At 56.9% G+C, this 19460-nt stretch overlaps 2 protein-coding genes across 6 annotated transcripts in view; one reads left to right on the forward strand and one right to left on the reverse strand.

Annotated features, from left to right (window-relative positions):
* Nucleotides 1-101: 101 nt before the first annotated feature.
* NDUFAF8 (NADH:ubiquinone oxidoreductase complex assembly factor 8) lies at nt 102-635 on the forward strand. Its single transcript, XM_075169382.1, has 3 exons — nt 102-235; nt 331-441; nt 535-635. Exons 1-3 carry the CDS (start codon nt 155-157, stop codon nt 553-555), a joined length of 213 nt encoding a protein of 70 aa, XP_075025483.1. The 5' UTR covers nt 102-154; the 3' UTR covers nt 556-635.
* A 464-nt stretch (nt 636-1099) lies between these two features.
* SLC38A10 (solute carrier family 38 member 10) overlaps nt 1100-19460 on the reverse strand; it is a 38459-nt gene continuing 20098 nt past the window's right edge. For all 5 annotated transcript variants that reach the window (XM_075169378.1, XM_075169377.1, XM_075169379.1 and 2 more), the window contains 6 exons: nt 16052-16205; nt 9552-9722; nt 8798-9277; nt 8115-8222; nt 4788-4967; nt 1100-4452 (listed from right to left, as the gene is read on the reverse strand). In XM_075169378.1, coding sequence (XP_075025479.1) covers nt 3284-4452; nt 4788-4967; nt 8115-8222; nt 8798-9277; nt 9552-9722; nt 16052-16205 — 2262 coding nt within the window. In that variant the 3' untranslated portion in view covers nt 1100-3283. The remainder of the gene's footprint in view (nt 4453-4787; nt 4968-8114; nt 8223-8797; nt 9278-9551; nt 9723-16051; nt 16206-19460) is intronic.

A 19460-nucleotide genomic window follows, 5' to 3' on the forward strand; every position in this document is an offset into this window, starting at 1 on the left:
TTTGATAGGCGCACAGTTTCGCCTATCGACGAGCCGGAGGGGCGGGCGTCCGCCGGCGCCCAATGCGAGGGCGCGGCGCTTTGATGAGCGGGGCGGGCGGCCAATCGCGCCTACTCCGCCATGGCGGCGCCCAGGCCGTGAGGCGGCGGCGGCGATGTCGGGCCGGGGCGTCTGGCTGCGGGCGCGGGCGCGGCTGCGGCGCTTCCCCGCGCTGCTGGCGGGCTGCGGGGAGCAGGTGGGGCCGCGGCCGGGGGCGGGGGGGGGATCGGCGGCGGGGGGGGACCCGGCGAGCCCGGCGCCCCCGCTCCGGTTCCCTGTCGTTCCCCGCAGGCAGCTGCCTACGGCCGGTGCGTGGCCGCGGCGGCGGCCGGGACGGCGGAGCTGCGGCGGGACGCCTGCCTAGAGGAGTTCCGGGCGCTGCAGGACTGCTTCGCCCGGGCGGTAGGTCCCGGTCCCGGTCCCGGACCCGGCGGGGGGAGCGGCCCCCGGCAGCCGCGGGGGCCTCAGCCCGGCCTGAACCGCCCCTCTTTGCAGGCGAAGGCGACGCCGAAGTGACCGCGGGGCCGGGCCCGGCGCCCCTCACCCCGCGCACCGGCCTGGACACGCTTGGGGAAAATAAAAACTCTCAAACCCGACCCGGTTTCTCCTTAAATTACAGAAAAAAGAGCCAGGCGGGCCCCCCCGCTGCGGCACCGCGGGTCCGCGGCCACGGGCGAGCGGTCCCGGGGAACCGCCGGTGCAGGCCCCCCCGGGGCAGGCAGCCCCCCTCCGTGCCGCCGGCTTCCCGACGCTCCTGCGCCGGCAGCGGCTCTGCTGCAGCCGCTTGATCCCCTGAATGTCAAATTAGGCGTTTTCCTCCCCAAACCAGGCCCCGCGTGCGAGGGCAGCGGGAGGACGGCAGCCTCCCCTCCTCCTCCCCAGCAGCACGGAGGTGCAAATCGCAAAAGAAAGCGCAAACCCCTCTCTTCCTTGGCAGCGTGACTCCCCGCGGGTGCGGAGCAAGGCAGACGCCGCTGCCCGCCCGGGGAGCTACAGCCGCGTGGCAGGGTAATGCCGAGCTCTGATTTTTAAATTTAAAAAAAATGAGAATTGGGATCAAAATGCTTCAGCTTATTTTATTGATCAGCTCAGCCTCTCCCGCCAAGCACTCCACCCCAGAACGAGCAGTCCCTGGCAGGCAGAGGCTTCCAGCCCGGCTCCGGGGTGCCCAGGGCCCGCGCCGCCCCCAGCTGCTGGGGAATGTCAGGAGCATCTTTGGTCCTTTGTCTTCACGCAGACAACGCGACGCCACGAAACGCAGGTCAGGGCCACAGGCAGGTCTGACCCCGCGGGCTGGAGCCTGCCCTCGCCCTGCCCTCGCTGCCCGGGACGGCCCAGGACAGAGCCTGGCAGGCAGCAAAGGGCAAGAAGGGGCAGATCCAGCTCCTGCTCCAGCTCCCTCTCGCTTTAGAAAGGCTGGCTGGTGCCGCAGGGGACGAAGCCTGGACCTGTCTCCTCACTGCAGACTTGGAGCCGTGCTGCGGAGCCCGCTGCCCTCCCTGCCCCGACAGACACGTACCGGGGACGGCTGCGGAGCGGCGCCGGGACTCCTGGCCGCGTTGCTTGTGCTTTAAGGCGGCGGAATGGAGAAGCTCACTTGTACTATGGGGGGAGTCCTGAGGGTTAAGGCCATGACAGTCACGGGGAATTAGCGCGGGTGGTCCTCCCGAAGAAGTACGCCCAAGTCCGTGGCCGTTGCCCTGTGGCTCTGTGTCGTTTTAATAAGAAATTAAGGTGACATCCTTCGAGCAACAGGCACGCGTCCCAGGCAGGCGGCAGCAGAGTTCCGGTGTGACAGTCCCGCGTGTCCGATAACGACCCATCCCTGGCTCTGCGAGGTCCCATCGGACACGAACTCGACGAGGCTAGTTTACCAAAGACACTTTGAGATACGGATATAAAAACCACCACAGTGATGAGGTCTGTAGACTCCAGGCTGGGAAATTTCAGCCGTTCTAGTGAGAGCTTTGGGATTTGATTTCTTACATTCGCAAGTCAGGATGTAAAAAGAAAAAAAAAGAAAAAACCCACAAAGGGATGAATCACTGTCTGGGAGCCTGAAACGAACCAGGGCTCTCATAGAAGCTCTTCCCTTCCTCGCTCATAAAATACATTTCCAGGGGCGGAGTACTGACATCTATGGATGTAAAACACGGCGCAGAGGGGGGCTGGGAAGAGCACACAAAACAAACACGCTCCACCGCGTTACAGAGAGAAGAGGTAGGTACGCTTGAGCCAAGCCCCCGAGTCCGCCCCTTTTAAGCCACGTCTTTTGTTACCAAATTAGTCACCTCTTGCAGAAAAATCAAGCTGGTTGGGGGGAGGGGGCAGTCTGCAGCCCCCGGGTTGAGCTTCATAATGCACTTTGGACAGGAGAAGTCAAGCTTGAAAGCACAGATGAGAGCTGAGCATCCGGGGAGGGTGGCGAGAGCAAAGCTCCGTGTTATTGCTAGTGTGTGGCCAACCAATTAAATCCCTGGGAGTAGAGGCAGCACAACAGCAGCAGTTGTGCCCGTTTAAGGCAGCGTTTCTACTAAACTAGGTTCCTAAACCACAACTATCTCCTAAACATGCAAGACTAACAGCTCCCATTTCAAGAGAAACACCAAAGCAGTTGGCTAAGCTGGTCCTCAGCTCATGACTTGATGCTTCTCCAGAATAAAGCCTTTCCCGAGATGTGCGATCCCCGGTTCCCCTCCTCCCGCAGCCCCAGACCTCTGCCCCGAAGCCCCGCACAGCCTGGGCGAGGGAACCCACGGCAGGTGCCAGAGAAGCTTTTCCAAGCAGGCAGGGGAACCTCGTGGACAACCACCTCGGTTCCGAAAGGGGAGTCGAGAGCCGGACGGAGAAGGCAATTTGATATGAACGAGATGTTGAAAAAGGTCCTTGAAAGCTGGCCTGGCAGGGAACCAAGGTAGATGGCAACCTCTGAGAGCCAGAGGACAGCGGGAGCTTTTCTTTCACGGTTGCCATCTCCTCAGCCACCTGCAAGCGCACGCAGGGAGGTGCTACCGTCACAGAGACTCGAGAAGCCCACGGTTCCCTGGACGGTGCTGACAGGTCCAAGGAGATCCCGTGGGTCCAAGCACTGCGTCCAGCAAAGTGCTGCTGGCTCAGACCAACCTCTGCCTGAGCAACAGTGGCCAAAAAACCAGCTGGTTAACTTGAACCTTCCCTAGGGAGCTCCTCAGCCTCGTGCCTGTGGCCAACACCCGCAGCCACCCACCGAGCACGACCACCCCGCTCACACGCTCCCGTCCGCCTGCGTCATCTGCTTGATCTGCCGGCTGTGGACCACCTGCTGAGCCCCCTCCGCAACTTGGTTTAATCGTGTCTCTAGAGCACTCCGGAGGTCGTTTACTTTCACATCTGGAAGGGGGTTCAGGCCAATGAAGACCCCCGCCCCCTGTGCAGCCGCCTCCTCCTCCTCCTCGGGAGGCAGCAGGTCCCGTCTCCTCCGGCGGAGGTCCAGGTCCGCCTGCAGTTTCAGGTCCCGGTTTGGTTTGACATCGTGGTCCAGCTTCTGATCCCCCTGGGCAGCTGCTCCTCTCTCGGGCTTTTGGGCAGGAGCGTTCTCAGGGCCCGGTTTCTTCTCAGCATCGTTTGAGAGACCCCCATTCCCATGCCTCTGCTTGCTCCGGGGACCTCCCTGGGGGTCCTGGGCCACGTTCTCCCGAGGAGCTTCTTCCCTTAGCTCCCCCTTGCCAGCCAGGTCCCTCTGCAAGGCCTGCTGCCGCCTGCCAGCACCCTCCCCTCCCTCGGCGTCTGCACCTCTCTGACGCTCCCGTAGGTGCTGCTCGCTCTCTGCCACGTTCCTTTTACTGGAGGAGTCCAGCGCAACTGCCAGGTCTTTGGGCTCCACCTGACTCAGTGCTTTGGCTTTAAGGTCTGTTCCTGAGTCTCCTTCCAGACTCTTTCCTGCCACTCCCTGAACTTTGGCAGCCCCCGGCTGTTCTCTTTGGATGGGAGCTGTAGCTACTTCCACGGCTTTCAGGGAATTCTTCTTCTCGTGGACGTTTCTTCCAGCTTTGGCTTCGTGATCTCCTCCTAAGTCCTCCGCCAAGGGCTTCTTTTCTAGGTGGTTTCTGGCTGCTGGAATGTGTTGGGCATCCCCATGAAGGGGATCCCAGTTCTCCGCAGGATTTTTAACAGCTCTGTCATTCTCCTGCGGCGGCACCTTCCGCTCCTTGGGAGGAACCCCAGGAATCTCACGTCTGTGCCCAGCCTCTTCCAGCTTTCCTGCAGTCCCCCTGCGCTGCTCCGCGGAGTCAGCAGGCTGCCTGCCCGGGCCCTGCGCAGCGTGCTCCAACTGCTCTTTGCTGAGCTGCTTTGCAGCAGCTTCTTGCTTAGCTCCGAGACCCTCGTCCTCCTTGCTCTTGGAGAGAGGCACAGCGGGCTCCTGCTGCGTTTCCGCTGCAGAATAAAAACCAACACGTAAAAGCTTTTTCTTACGAGTGAGAGATTCCCTTCTCCCGCCACCCCGTTCTGCACAACAGGGGACAGGAGAAGAGATCACACCATCAACGGCCACGCAGGAAAACACGGAGAGCCGAGGGGGAGAGCGTTATCCCTGCGATCAGGGGCCGGGGATCCCCACCTCGGAGGTCAGGTCAGACACAGGAATGGCTTTTGCAGAGCGGACTCTGCCGTGTGCCAAAGGGACTCGGATCTCTCCCAGCCTGATTTTAAGGCTGCTTTGAGCAGCGATCAGCCTCTGGAGGGGTCCCGCTCTTTGGCGATGTCCTTACCTTGCTTTGGCTTCTCCTCTCCTCCCTCCTCCTGCCTTTGCTGGTGGATCTCCTTGTGCTGCTCTTCAATTACAGCCAGCAGTTTTGCCTGCTGGTCAAGTAGCTGCTTCTGCTGTACCTGCTGTTCTTTGATCACCTGCAGCAGCACAGCATGATCAAGCAGTTTCGCCTGCCCCGCTTCTAGAAAAGGGAAAAAATAAGAAAGAAAAAAAAAAAAAAAATCCATGACCCAAACCATTCACTTATCATCTCTCAGCGTTGGAGGGGCTAGAGGAGCTTTCCTCGGCAGGAAGGTCCTACTCTGCAAACACTGCCCGTTCACCAGGAGGGAGGGAAGGACGCGGTACGGCTCCGCTGCTGGCGCTGACGGCGGCACCGCTCCGGCGCACCTCCACCGCGGACGGCAGCCAGAGCCCAGACTGGCTGCAACACAGGACACTGCCCTCCCAAGATTTGGGTGGAGGGATCAAAAGCAAGCCCTCGTCATTAACTGCTCAGGGAGAAAAGCCACGAGGAAGAGGTTCAGGAGAGCAGGTCTGCGGGGGTCCCAGCGCAGGAAGGACAGGAGCTGGCAGGGGACAGGACCGGCAGCCGTCGGTTGAGAGCAAGGGGCTCAGCTGCCCGAGCCAGACAAGCTGCTTCTAAAGCTGCCTGCGGTGCCTGGGGAAGCCCCAGCGCCGCTGCAGAGCGGCTCTCTAGCGGCTCTCTCATCAGCCAGGCTTCCGAAACACAGATCAGCTCTTTGAATGCACTGCAAAGACTTCATCCCAGCTAAACCGAGGCTGGAAAGGCCACAAACAGCAATCTTAGGAGGAACTGGAGGAAGTCAGCTAAGGCACAGCACCGGGAAACCACCCGCGCGGTGGGATAAACCGACACGGAAACATCGACCCAACACGTGAGGTACAGGCGCTGAGCTGGGTCTTTTCAGGGGGCAAGTCCTGGGTTACAGCCAGCGTGATGAGAGGCTACTGCTGTCTCTTCTCCCGGCTTAGCCACGTGGAGGTCTAGCTCGGCCCACAGCAGGAACACACCCCCTGAGCAATCCTGCCGAAGATTTTGGCTTTGAGCACGGTGAAAGGGCTGGGATCCCGAGCAGCGACCAAAGGTTTAACGGCCGAGCACTCTCGCATGCAGCAGCGCAGGTGGTCAGGCAGGTTGAAACCGCAGCGGCACAGAAAGTCAGCACCACCTCCCGCCGAGCCAGCGCAATAAAGCTGAGCTCCCCGCGCCACGTAACGGGAGGGAATCCCTGCCCACCGGCCCTCCGCAGCCGCGAAGTCACGCAAAACAGATGAGTGCACTTTGGGCCAAGCAGAAGTGACTCACGTTGATTCACTCGCTGCAAGCGACACCACGCACAAACCATGAGTCCCAGGTCTGCACGGAAACGCTGCTGCCTTTTCTCCGCCTGGACAGACACCCAGACGTATCGTATCGTATCCGGAGAGCGTGAACCTGCGTGTCGCTTGCCTCCCACACCAACAAGCAGCGTTCCTCCGAAACTGAAGGTGTTTCTAGACTATTATGCCCCAAAGGAAATAATGTCAAAATTAATAGCCTGTAAAATGCCATTTAAATTAAAGAGGGATGCTGTCCAGGTTAATCCCTCTCCAGCACGCACTGCCTCCCCCTGTCCCGCTAATCACCCACAAGGCGATTACAGAGAAATATTTCCAGTTCGCATTATGGCGCTATTAGCCGAGGGCCCCTGGAATTCCCCTTCCACTCCGTTTACAGAAAGCCGGGATGCGAGGGGGAATTCGGCCATTTCAAGAGAGCAATTGACTTCTCGAGATCTATTTATTTTTCGCACTTTGCTCAGAATAAACAATGAAAACAGAAGTCACTTCTACTATCTCGCTCTCCGAGCCTGCCAGATCCCCGCTCGGCATGGGAATGTTTGGCTTGAACACGCAGCAGGCAAAGGTTTAATGCCAAATCAAAGCGTTTCACACTGAGAGCTCTGCAAATATGTGTAACTCCTGTATTTGTGAGCACACCTCTTCCACACAAACAGAAGGCGACGCTATCTCCCGGCTCCTCCTTTGATCGTGGGGAAAGCAGGCCTCAGCCGGTGCTTTGGCTGGATTTTAACAGGCACTCTTCATAAAAAACATCTTAAACAATTATAAAATGAAAGTACTTGAGTTCACACGGCCCAGGGCAGCTACAACCAAAGCACTCAGCAACGGTCCCGGCGAGGCAGCTGTTTGCAGAGAGCTCCCACGGAGCTACGCGCCCACTGCCTCGCTCCTGCGACGCCTGTTCACCCTTCCCACCCTCTCCCAGCCTCCGGTACGAAGCTCAGCTCTGGGCAGAGGAGCAGAACAAGCCCGGAGCACCTTTTGGTGACATCTCATGGGAGAGCGTCCCCGGCAAGTCCCACACAGACTGAGATGGAAAACCCCGCGGAAACTCATGGCCCTTCATCCTCCTTGAAACGTGAAGAGTCCCTGTAGTCCACACCTGCCACTACCTTTTTATGCTCGGTTTCTAAAGTCCCATTGCAGCGCAGAATGGAAAGAAAATAATTAGAAAACCGAGAAGTGCCCGCCAAACCAAGAGGAGGGCCATATGCTCCCCAGGAGCAGAGCCTGCCCGCTGCCGTCGCTCATCGGACCAAACGCCCATCACCTTGGACCAGAGCACCAAGGGCTGGCACGAAGGCAAAGAGCCACAGGACCACAGCACGCCCAGGCTGCGAGCCCGAGCTCCGGCTCCAACCCCTCTCGCAAGGCAGAGGTCGAAGGCGGCGAGCTCAGCCCGAGGAAGGGCTCACCGCACAGTACCAGCACCGAGGCTCCGTGGAAGGAGCAGACGGGGCTTCGTCACCGCTCCCCCACACGGCCACGTGCCCAGGTCTCCCCGCGGGCTAAAGCCCGCGTCCGCCCCACGCCGCGAGGCTGTAGGGCGATGCCCACCCACCTCCCCAGCGCGCTGCCGGGTCCCCCCCGTTTCACACCAGCCAAACGGTTTCACTCCGGTCGCGCTCTCGCCGGGGCAGCACCGCCTGCGCTCGAGCAGCCGAAGCCGGGGAGCAGCCGGGCCCGGGTGCCAGCGTGACTCACGTCCTCGAGCGGCCCTGCCAGGGGCCGCGCCGTGGAACAGCCAGCCCGCGCCGCAGGCGTGAGCCCGCTGGAGACAGGCTCTAATTGCCGCGTCGCGGAGGTGACTACGGCCTGAAGCTATGTGCTGGCGAGAGCCAAGAGCAGCGCCGGCTGGCACGGTCCTCCTGCAGAGAGAAATCCTGCACTCGCAGCCCCGGCTCTGGGGGGGGAGCTCAGCGCCTTCCCCTCCCCGCGCACCCCAGGGACGCAGGCTCACCCTCCAGCTTGCTCTCCGCGTTCTCCTGGTGCTTCTCCTCGGTGTTTCGGGTCTCCCTCGGCTCCGGCTGATCCGCTCTGTCTGGGAGGGGCAGCGCCTGCTTGTCACCTGCGAACGAACAGATCGACAGACCTTTGCAGTCAGTAAGGACGCTCCAGCAGCAGATGTTCTCTAAAATGACTCCACATCGTGTTGTCCCTCCCTGCCTAAGCCGGCACAGTTTATATTCAACCCGATGACTGCAAGGGAAGTAATAAAAAAAAATATTTAACAATCTTATAGACTCGTGGCAGCGAGCCAGCGCTAACTACCTCAGCCAATTAAAATGCAAGAACAGTTCTAACTAGCTTTTAGACGGGCACTTAGCAATGTGTTACCTGTCAAGATCTCCCGGCTCCGTGTCCCCAGTGAGTTCGGAGACGCACAGGAACAGCATGGCACCTGACATTTAGTAGGCTAGCAAACAACTGTTTGACAGATATTATAGTAGCTGTCAAAGCCACCAGATTCCTCCTTTTCCCCAACAGCTGCTGAAGGGGCTGTGCATGCTCACATGCTAATCTCGTGAAATTAAAAGGAAACACTGGGATGTAGGTAGGAATAACCAAATTGCCCCGTCGCCAGGGCGGATTACAGGCCAAGAGGAGAGTTTGTCCAGACGAGCCGCCATGGAGGGAGCTTACCAGGGTCACCTTCCTTCTCCACGGACTTCACAGCCTCCTCTGCTTTCCTGGGGAGCTGGAGCTTTGATTTCTCCCTGTCACCTGCAGCCTCGGCTTTCTTCTCACCGTCCGGCACGGCAGCTTGCGCCTTGGCTTCCAGCACTTGTTTGTCTGGCTCCAGCTCTTTGTATGGCGGCCTGCCATCCTGCTGCACGATCACCTCCAGGACGTTCTTTGGATTCTTAACGGGCTCGTCAGTCCCTCCCCGCAGTCGGTTCTCAGCGATCGCTTCCTTCCCTTGTTTCGGGCCAAGTGCCTCTTTCTGGGGATTCAGCGCGGCTGGCTGCTCCAGCACTGGCTTGAGCAGACGACCGTTGGCTCCTCCGGGCGCCAGCTTGCTCTCATCGGATTCCTCCCGCTCCCGCCCCATGTCCACGACCACTTCGTCGTGCGGGACGGGCGGCTCGTGGCGGTGCGCTTCCCCCACGGGCAGGGCAATCCCTGGGGCGGACGACAGGCAGGGTTAGGGTGGGAGAAAGGAACAGGCAGCAGGTTCACAGCACGCCCAGCACCCAGCTACCTGCTGCCCTTTTCCAGCCCTGCCTTTGCTCTCTCATCAGGAGGCTGCATTCCTAACGAGCCTCGAGAGATCAAATACTAAGTCACCTTCAGCCCACAAGGTAACGAGCAGAGATCAGGATCTTTATCTGAAATAGTCCCGCAACGTACGCCCCCTGCTCCAAAGCTGGCACCCTTTCCCCAGGTTCCTCGTTACCTTGATCGGGACGGTCAAGCTGCACTTTCTCCTCCGGCTTTCCTCTCTCCTCCTCTCTCTTGGGTACCTCCATGGGCACCTTGATTTGTGGCTGCTCCATCTCCTCCTTCTCATCCAGCAGCTTCGGTTTATCGCGGCCATCCTCAGCCTCCTCTACTGCCGGGTTCTGGTCTGCAAACGCAGGACAGTTAATTGCACGAGGTTACGCACGGCCGCGCCGTCAGTCCACCGGCAGGATCAAGGCAATTGCTTTGTCTGCTGCAACCCCTTCTACCAACACAAGCCAAGCAGCTATTTTCCCTCCAGCGTTGGTGCGGAGGGGCTGGGGCTTTTGTTCTGGGGTCACCTGTTCGTTTTCCCCACAGCGGCTTTTTAGGGAGCTGCGGGCACGGAAGCCCAGGCCAGGCAGCGAGGCAGGGCCGGCACAGAGCCGGCTGCTGCTGCGAGCCCGTGCCGCCAGATGGTAGCATCCTCCCGGCTCCCCGGCACCGGGCCCCGAGCACCGGGAGAAACCGAGGAGGGGTCCAGCCACAGCCCCCCCATCGCCCTCCTGCTCCCACCTGCGCTGGCCGCACACCGCGAAGTAGCTCAAAACGTCTGGGTTTTTGGTTTTTTTTTTTTCCCCTCCTCTTTGTGCAGGAGCGTTTCCCCAGCCCTTTGAACGCGGCAAGGACGGGCAGGCAGGAGGGAGGAGAGCTTTGAGGAGCACGATTAAACAGGCATTAGGGGAACCTCCCGAGGGAGGTGGGGGACTCTCCCCAGCTCTCCCTTGAAGAGATGGTATGTTTCTGGAAGACGCATCCCAGTCAAACCAGTTACAGGGTTTGGCACTGGAGTAACCACGTGGAATTCGTGGCACATCCCACAGGATGGGAACGGTCCCTTCCGACCCCAGGGTGGCAGAAGACGACCCACGCAGCGTGAACAGGGAGTGAACTCTTCCTTAGAAGAGCAGCAGAGGAGGAAATTTAATTGTTTCCCAGCACTGAAGTTGTTCTGCAGATTTTTTTCCATCCAACAAACTCTGGAAAAAAAAAAAAAATCTATCTTCTATAACAAAAAAAAAAATTCCCAACTCTTCCCCCCATTTGCCCTCCCCCATGCGATTTCCTTTGGGGAATTAATTCTATAAACATCTTTCAATTTTCTCCTCCCCCTCCGCAGGGCTGGTGCGATTTATTACAAGATGAACTCATGGGAAAGAAGAGATTGCCACAACTTCAGCTGCGTGGGCCTTACCCAAGTTGGGGGGGGGGGAAGAAAAAAAAAAAACAAAATAAGTACAAAATCCTGGCCCAGAGGGATCCGTGCCAGAAGGACCCTGCGCCTCTCCAGAAACCTGGACTCCCTGGCCCAGAGCTCCGCACCCAGTTGAAGGGACGTGCGCCAGGGCTGGCCGGCTTTCAAAGTTGCTTTGGTTTGGGAATGACGGTGGGAGGGGAAAAGGACTCAGATTTTCTGAGAAATTCGAGTCCGGTACCCAAGGGTCCCTCTCTCCATTGAGGGACTTCCCAGGGTTCAGCAAGTCACGGCAGGACGCTCCTCCTTTCAGGAAAAAACGGACTGCAGGAACCAGTGCCCAGCCCTGGACGGGGGCCCTGGGAAGCAGGAGGCTGAGGCCGGGGAGGGGAGCGCTCGGCACGGCTGCGGATGTTCCCAGCTAAATTCTGGCCTCGCAGCAAAAAATTATTTACTCTATTGGAGGAAAGTTTTTCGTTAATTGGTTCATGCAGCCGGGAGATGGCTGCGTTTGGAGAAGACTGCGGCGCATCTGAAACCAGAGGATCCAGAGAACCGCAACACAGGCAGCGCCGTTCCCACGGCAGAAGGGAATGACGACCGAGGCAGCCGTGCAGCAAGAAGATGTTCAAGAGGGGAAACGAAAAGGAAGGCGGGGGGGAAGCTTTCCCATACAAGCGGGAAATGGAGGAGTTAAAACCAGAATACCCCTGCGGGCACGGCAGGGTTTGGCCAGAGGACCCTGCAGCAGGTGAAACCCCCCACGGGTCAAGGACACGACCGAGGGGCTGGGGGAGGCCCCACTGCTGGGAGAAGCGTCAATCGTAAATCAAGAGGCAGCAGCATGTTCCACGTTCTGCAAACAATGCAAGAAAACACCAAAACACAAACAAAACACAAACAAAAATAAAAGTCTCCACGCCATAATAAGACAAAGTTGCCTCTAAGCCATCATTTGCTCAGCAGGAAACAAAATTAAGTTCATCATCAGGGCGTGAATTAACGACCTCTCACGCTGCATGGAAATCTATAAGGGGCTATATGTGGTTTGCAGAGAACAATTTTGCTCAGGATGTGTAATAATCGCTCTAACTGTCTAGTCGCCCTCCAGGTCCCTTTGGAGAGCGTTACAGTAATGCTGCGCCTCTTAATGTTTTATGAGTGGCGTTGGACTTTACAGGCAAGGGCTGAGAGGCTGTAAAAGCTTTTTGGCTTACAACAACAGGACCCGGGCGTTAGGCAACGCCAGGAGGGTTTGCTTTGCCTTGGTGCAGCCCCTGCTGCCGGCGGGTCCTGCCGAGCCGCCCCAGCTCACGATGCTCCTCAGCTCCGCTCACGCTTACGGGGCGGCGAAGGGAAACCAGGGCTTTCTGCAACAGATTTGTGTGTGCGCACGCGTATGTGTTGTGGTTTGCCAACAGCCTCTCTAGGCTGCAATAAAATTTCATGATTAGCAACCTAAAAGCTTCCCTTCCCCCCCCTGCTCCTGGTTCGGATAGTAGCAATGGTCCCAGAAAGGCATTAAATCCCTCCTCACATGGTTTTCCTATCACTCTCGTCCACCGCAGCAATGACCGTAGCCGAAAGCTGCATCCACACCCCCTGCGCTCGGCAGAGGCAGCGGGACGGGCCCTGCAGTGCTCCCGTGAGCCGAGGGGGATCCGGCGGAGGGACCGGGGGAGCCCCAGGGACAGCACAGGGAGTTCGAGGAGACACCAGCCTCTCCCTGCAGCTGAGCGATGCCCGGGGCATCGTCCGAGGGCTGACGAGGGACACGGGGTTCAGGATCTGCTCGTGCCGGTCCAGCTCCAGACTCACTTAAATCGCTTCAGTGCGATGAAATGGAGCAAGATCCACGAGCTCGTGCTAAGGAAAACGAAGAAGAACAAGTGGGGCAGAGGGATGGGGGCAAACCGCTGCCCCGAAACGTGCCGAGCAGCCCTGCACCCCTAAGCAGGGCAGGGACAAACCCTGCCCGGGGGGCCCCGCGCAGCCCCCCCGCCCCAGCGGCGCCTCCAGGAGCCCCCCTCCCTCTGAAACGGTTACAGATTTCACAAGGTTATCGAATGGCATCACTGAAATTAGTTCACAGTTGTCTCCTGACGCACCAGCAGTAAAAACGAACCCAAATTACAAGAGGCTGATAGTTCCTTTTCTGTGTCACAGGCACTATTAAAAGCTCGCTCGCACAAAGCACCAGGGAGAGCTGCAGCAGAGTCAAGCTGTTCCTCCAGCTATTAGGAGCTGTGCATAATCCACGTTTCACACATGTTCGGGGTTGCTCTGGCTAATAATGCCGGCAGGGACGCAGCCTGCAGCCAGGCAGGTCTCTTTTTTGGGGGCAAACGCACGGATGCAGCGCAGGGACGGAGAAGCCCTCGGCATCATACCCTGCCGCACGCCGGCAGCCAGCGGAGAAGCCAAACGCAGACCCCAGGCTCGCCCAAGTCCACATAACACAGACCAGCACATCCAGGAGGGCACGTGGATGGACGGAGAAGGGTCCCCAGCACGCGGGCTCCCCGGAGCGCCGGGGAAAGGGTGCTCTTGCATAAGGAGCGTGAATCAGGTCTTTGTTACCCGATATTGCACAACGCCAGAGAAAGAAAATGAAGCAGCGATGATCAAGTAAGGAGCTGAAAAATATTACAAAATCTTAATCCGCCCCATGAGACCCTCTAGGGTGCTTTCAAATACAGAGAGAAATTGCCTAATTAGCTTTTTTTTTTTAAAAAAAATGGATAATTGCCTTCATGAGCTTTCACAGGCAGCTTAGCAACCTTTTAACATACGCGCACACGCTGCATGGAGCGGCAGAACGTTTCTGAAAGGGGTTTTATACCTTTCCCGAAGAGCTGCTGACAGTAAACCTCAAGCAATACAGGCAGGGGCTGTAATGGGCACTTGGGTGTCGTTAGTAAAAACACTATTCAGAGTTCGCTGGTCAATACGTGTTCACATAAAAGGGCAATGTTCTAATATTCATAATCCCAGGGTCCACAGGGCAGGGTTTTAATGAAAGTCTGTACAGTTCTGGTCTCCACAACATCAAAGAGGCCAATAAAACTCCTCTCACATGCTGACAGGCAAAAGTCAGACGGTGAAGGCAGGACTGGGAAACGGCCCCGCACAGCCCCCAGGTTTGCCTCGGCCAGGCAGCTCCCGGCCGGGGGGGCGCGGAGGCACCCTCTGCTCGGGGAAGGGGCTGAGCACCCACCGCTGGTGCCCGGGGAGAAGCCGTGTGTTTCTGCTAAAGCCCCGTGCATGGAATACGAACCAGATGTGCGCCGAGGAGGGCACCCAGGTGATGCGGGGCAGCCCGCATCCTGCACGTCCCTTGAATGACAGGATGCAGCTGCTGCAGTGTTTTCCAGGCTGCAGGCTCCTGCCTCTGCAAAACAAGCCGGGCGAGGATGAGGGGGGAGCCGCGGCGGGGGGAAGAAGGGCACCATTTAACGCCTCTCATTGCTAGTCAAGCCGACATCCTGCAGAGGCACAGGGAGGCACGGATCCAAGGCGCGGGGCGGTTTGCGGCGGCGGAGTGCGACCATGGCTCTCCCGGGGCAGCCCCACATCCACCCGCCGCCGCTCCCCCAGCGCCCTCCGCGGTCCTTGTCCCCCTTCCTCTGCCCAGCTCCATCTCCCCCAGCCCCATCCCGCTTCCTCCTCCCAGGGGATGGAGCACCCAGGGCAGGCTCCGCTCCCCGGGGCAGAGCCAGCAGCCCCCCGCTACGACAGGGACCACGCTGGACTGGGAGGGCAGCTGAGCTTTCCCTGGGCAGATGCTCGTCATCCGCGCATTAGGAGCTGCACAGCTCCTCCCCGGGGAAGTTTATGAACGAAGAGCACTAAAACCGCCTTCTTCCCAGGTAGGATTATTTAATCCAGCAGCAAGTACCACGCAATAAGGGCTAATGCTGACGAGCTCTGGGCACACGCGGTGGGTACGGCAGGGCGACCGACGAGTCGCTGCGCTCCGCGATGATTAGACACAGGCGTCCTGCTCTGCCGCCCCGGCTCACGCGGAGAAGAAGTGGAGAAGAGATTTAGCAAACTCCAGCGGACACCATCTTTTATGGGACTTTTTTTATTTTCCCAGTCACAAGAACACGTGTCATTAGCGACTCCTCCTGAAACGAGCAGCTGTTCTTTGGCCATTACTGCTCCAAAATTAACCAAGACGGAAGAATTCAATTGCATCCCTCCTCCCAGCCCTGCTGAGCATGCACGATTAAGGGATTGAGAGCATCTTTTGCTCAGGGTTCACGGGCATCCTAGTGCCTGAGAAGGCATGCACGTCTCGGGTGAACCATGAGCACAAACGCATAAAACCCCACCGCTGCCAGGGACGGAGCAACCCAGGAGTGAATGTTATCGGCGGCAGCGCCGGTGTCTCGGCGACACTCAAAGCTGCTCGGCAGGAGCACAGCCAACAACCAGGAGGGAGGATAATCTCCAGAAGAGACAGCCCCTTTCTCGCTTCCGTTCTCAATCTCTGCGAGGATATTTCAAGGCCCCCCGAAGAACAAAAAAAAGCCCGAGCAGAACCAAACAAAAATAAAATAAAGAAACAGGACACAGCCACAGATGAGGGGCAGCGCAGGGTCACGCGACACCTGCTAGCGATGGCCTTGCAAGGCAAGCCTGCAGCTGGGGAAGGGAGGGATCGGCCGTAATTCTATCAACGGCCACAGTAAACAAATAATAAATAATGTGAACCAGTAAACAAAGCTGAGGCATAATCACAGGCTTTGTCAGAGCTAAAACCGAATCCAAATTTATATCCTCACAACTAAAAAAAGTCAGTGCCCATAAATTTACATACCTTTGAGTGCAATGAATGGCTTGTTATTGGAACCGCGGACAATGCGCTGGCAGAAATGGTGAAAGCAGCCCTGTTTGGCCACTCACACCCCTCGTACAGGTGGCCAGCGCGGAGCCATCGCGGGGCTGCGCTCACAGAGCTGCGTTTATTACTCCGGACGGGGAGACCCATGCTCTGTCCTTACAGGGGACCCCAGCCCCCGCACCCTACCTTTCCTTTCCCTTCCCAAAAGAACAACTCCCACGGGGTACCACCGGAGCTCACGCCAGGCTTTTCCAGAAGGCAAAACTGCAGCCTTTCTTGGGAAAAGTGCCCAGGATGCCATGAAGATGCACGGAGCTGCCTGGAAAACCCTGCTTCCACCACACTTTTTAAAAAAAAAAACACACTTTTTTAAAGAGGTGGAGCGGGGAGCACAACCCAAGCAGACACATACCTGGGATTTTGACTGAATCCTGGTCGATCCTGTTCTCCTCTCCGTCCAGGTGCTCCAAGCCCACCGCTTCTGTCTTCACAGGGGCGTCCTCCGTTGCAGACAAGGTGGTATACGTACTAATAACCAGTATTCCCAGGCCAATCCACAGTATAATCTGCGCAACGTGCCAGAGCTTCAGTTAGCACAGCAAAACAAACGGGACTGCTCTGTACAGCATTCTTCACACAAACAGTGTCTCCAAACAATTCAAAGCTCAGTGCAATTACACATGTCAATAAGAGGCAGAGAAGAGGAGAGAAATTTAAGAGGCGAAAAAGAAAAAACAGTAGCTTTTGGCTGAGGTTTGTATTTGGATGTAGAGACATATGAATGAGAGTTTCAGATGCTGGAAGCTGTTGAAAAGGCGACTCCTGTATCAGAAGGGTCAAAAGCAAGTGGACAGGATGTAAGGATAGAAAAATGCATGTGGCAGACAAGAGTCCAGCTGCAAAGACTCATTCCCTGATATTTCCAGCAGCTACATTAGAATACCATGAAAACGGGTCTGGCTGAGAAGAGAGGTGCCCAACCTGTTTACAGCCTGGAAAGGTTTTGAGGGAGCTTTTTTGAAAGCAAGAATAAGATGTCCACACACAAGTCCTGGTGGCCAGTGCTCAAGAAGCTGATAAGAAGCAACTCACTGATTTCCAGAAAGCTGGGAACAAACAGAATAAAAATAGAAAGACAGAATCTGGATCCTGGGGAGGGAAGGGCTCTACAAATTCCTCTAGCTCAAAAAGGAGAAAGTGACCACCACCAAAAAGAACATTTCTACAGCTTATTCTCTAATGATAAATTGACCTAAAAGGATCTAATTCCACATGAGCTGTAAGAAAGAATAAAAAACTGCACAAAAAAAAAGTCTCTGGGAGCACTAGCAATTCATGGGGGTAACTCGAGAAGGACAAGCAAGACGATGCGCGACAGCAATAGGGGCAGAGGAACGTCTGCCGAGTTCGGTGCCAGGGCTGCCAAATGCCTGCCTGCTCCTCCAGACGGGAGCGGTACCAGTTCAAAGAGCCGAGCGGATGGCTTGCTGGCCAACACCACTGACTGAGGAGATTTAATTAAACTCTAATATATTATTTTTACCTAGTTAATCATTGCAACTGTCACAGTAAGGGCTTCTCATGGAACCTGGTTTGCATGTCAACGCGTCAACGGCACCGTGAACGACTGGTAGGAGAAAGTCGGCAAGAGTTTGAGCTGAAGGAAGCAGGCAAAGAAGCGGCACCCTCCGCTAGAAACATGTGTCTCCCCACAAGCTCCTTCTCACAACAGACCATGGAAGCAACAGAAACCATCATTTGCAAAACAGACAACGCCTCTGCAATGCTGGGAAGCTGAAAGTTTGCAGCAAAGTGCTATTTATGATGCAGCGATTCCCCCCCTCTCTTTTTTTTTTTTTAAATACATTCTGCGCTCTGAAATGCCAGGGATCTGGCTTATTTCTGCAGCTCTGCATACGGCAGCAAAGGATCCAAGACAATGCTGCAAACTGCATCTTTTCTTTGCACCTCATGGCCGCCCTGCGCGACGCTCAGAGCTTGCAGGCAGCACACCGCCGGTTCTCCTCTGCTTTTTGCCAGTTCCCACCCCCAGCCCTGCTGCGTGCCTGCTGACTGCAGGCTGCTGGGGAGGGGACACCGCTTTCTCCACCACGTCTCACAAGAACAACTCGCTAAGCATGCTTCACGAGGCAAACCTAAGAAAGTCTCAGTCTGCAAAGGAGAAACGCTGCTTTGGTACACAAACTTGTTGCTGTCCAGTAGGAACCACACAAGCTGCCCGGCCCCTTTGCAGAGAGGTGCAACACCCAGAGTACCGCTGATTCTGGCTTGGGCTGTGACACCGGCTCACCAGGGGACCACATCCTGCAGGACTCATCCTCTACCCCAGAATCTTTACCCTGTGGCATTTACATCCCAATTCACAAAAAGCACAACAAAAGGATGCTACTCAGTGTGAAAAAAAACAGGAACGGCTACAGGGGACCACTGCTCCAACTGGGAGCTGCCGGAGAGAGAAAATTGAAAATAAAGGGGAGAAGTGAAATTGAAAGGAGAAGTTAAAACGTTGGCACCTCCAGGGCAGGGAGGAGAGGCTAACGTTCTCCTCTCCTTCCTCGTGCTGAGGGAGATCACCCAGAAACGCGGACCAGGGCGGTCAGAGCCTCGGGCCCAGGAGACCCCGTTCTCAGCACACCGCTGCAGACAGACAGACGCCTTCAGAAGGAAAAGGTTGGGGGGACGTGAAACAGCTCTGGACAGGGGACGAGCAGCATGGCCAGGGAGCAGAGGCCAGACCTTAGAGACGTTGCAAAGGAAACAGAAGTGAAATCTGCTCCCTGCCTTGCCGTGTGGGTGCACAAAGAGCAGATATCCTGCCATCCTGCTCGGGCCAAAAGCAGAGTCAGCAGGTCCCTGCCACTGCTGCCCTCGGCTTGGAGCTCGTCCACTTCCTCCCCTCACACAATCTACAGCCCGGCAGAAATGCACTTTGCGACTGGAAGGCTGTTCTGGCATCTTCCAGAAACAACAGTGGAGAGGAAGACCGTTTCCACCAAGAGGATCTATTCTGGTGCCACAGGAACTAGGAGCAACGTGGGAGAGAAGGGAACTGTAGGAAACGGCTGAAAACATTAAGTGTTTTAAAAGGATTTTTGTTGTTTCTTATCTTAGTGGGGAACCATGGGCTTGAATGCCTTAAACAATCAAAGGGGTTTGAATCTAACATTTGGAGTTCATTTGTGAGCTTCCCAGAGCAGCGGGTACGGGCACACATGGCAGTCAAAGACAGGCTGGGCTGCCCATGAACCAGCAGCCGTCCCTCACCTTCAGCTCCATCAGCACACCTCTTCCTCACCTACCCCATCAGCAACTGAAGACCAGAATAAAGAGGTCCACAGTTTGGCTTAATTCCACAGAGATACTTATGACATGGAAAACCAGGCAGTTTGTACTCAAGGGACCACCAAGGCTAATTTGGCAATCGAAGGAAGAAGAACGTGGGGCGCAAGGACCTGGTGGCTTGAGGAACCAAACACAGGCAGAGGAGCCACCCCCCCAATGCGTTCAGCTGAAGAGCTGAGAACCTGGAGCAAGGAGAGGGGCAAGACTGCAGAGCAGCTATGAGACAGTGTCTGGTCCCACAGGAAGGATCTCCCTGCCTCTGGAAAGCGAACCTGCTGAGAGCAGAGACCCTTCTCCAGGGTCCTCTCAACATGGACATGGCAAGAGGACGTGCAAACCCCTCCGGCTGCAGCCTCCTCCAACAGGCAGGTCAGCAAGGCAAGGGCCTGTCTCCCGAGAGGAGCGCTTTGAGCACAGACGGGAATTCAGGAGAGGAAGTTTACGCGGCCGTTTCCTCT

This window comes from Calonectris borealis, chromosome 20 (assembly GCF_964195595.1).
Source record: "Calonectris borealis chromosome 20, bCalBor7.hap1.2, whole genome shotgun sequence".
NCBI classification, from domain to species: domain Eukaryota; kingdom Metazoa; phylum Chordata; class Aves; order Procellariiformes; family Procellariidae; genus Calonectris; species Calonectris borealis.

Bases quoted from the DNA above. Each gene is read 5' to 3' on its own strand.
- NDUFAF8 (XM_075169382.1), top strand. From the start codon at position 155: ATGTCGGGCCGGGGCGTCTGGCTGCGGGCGCGGGCGCGGCTGCGGCGC. The intron at 236-330 runs GTGGGGCCGCGG...CGTTCCCCGCAG, and splicing joins TGGCGGGCTGCGGGGAGCAG to GCAGCTGCCTACGGCCGGTG. The intron at 442-534 runs GTAGGTCCCGGT...CCCTCTTTGCAG, and splicing joins AGGACTGCTTCGCCCGGGCG to GCGAAGGCGACGCCGAAGTG.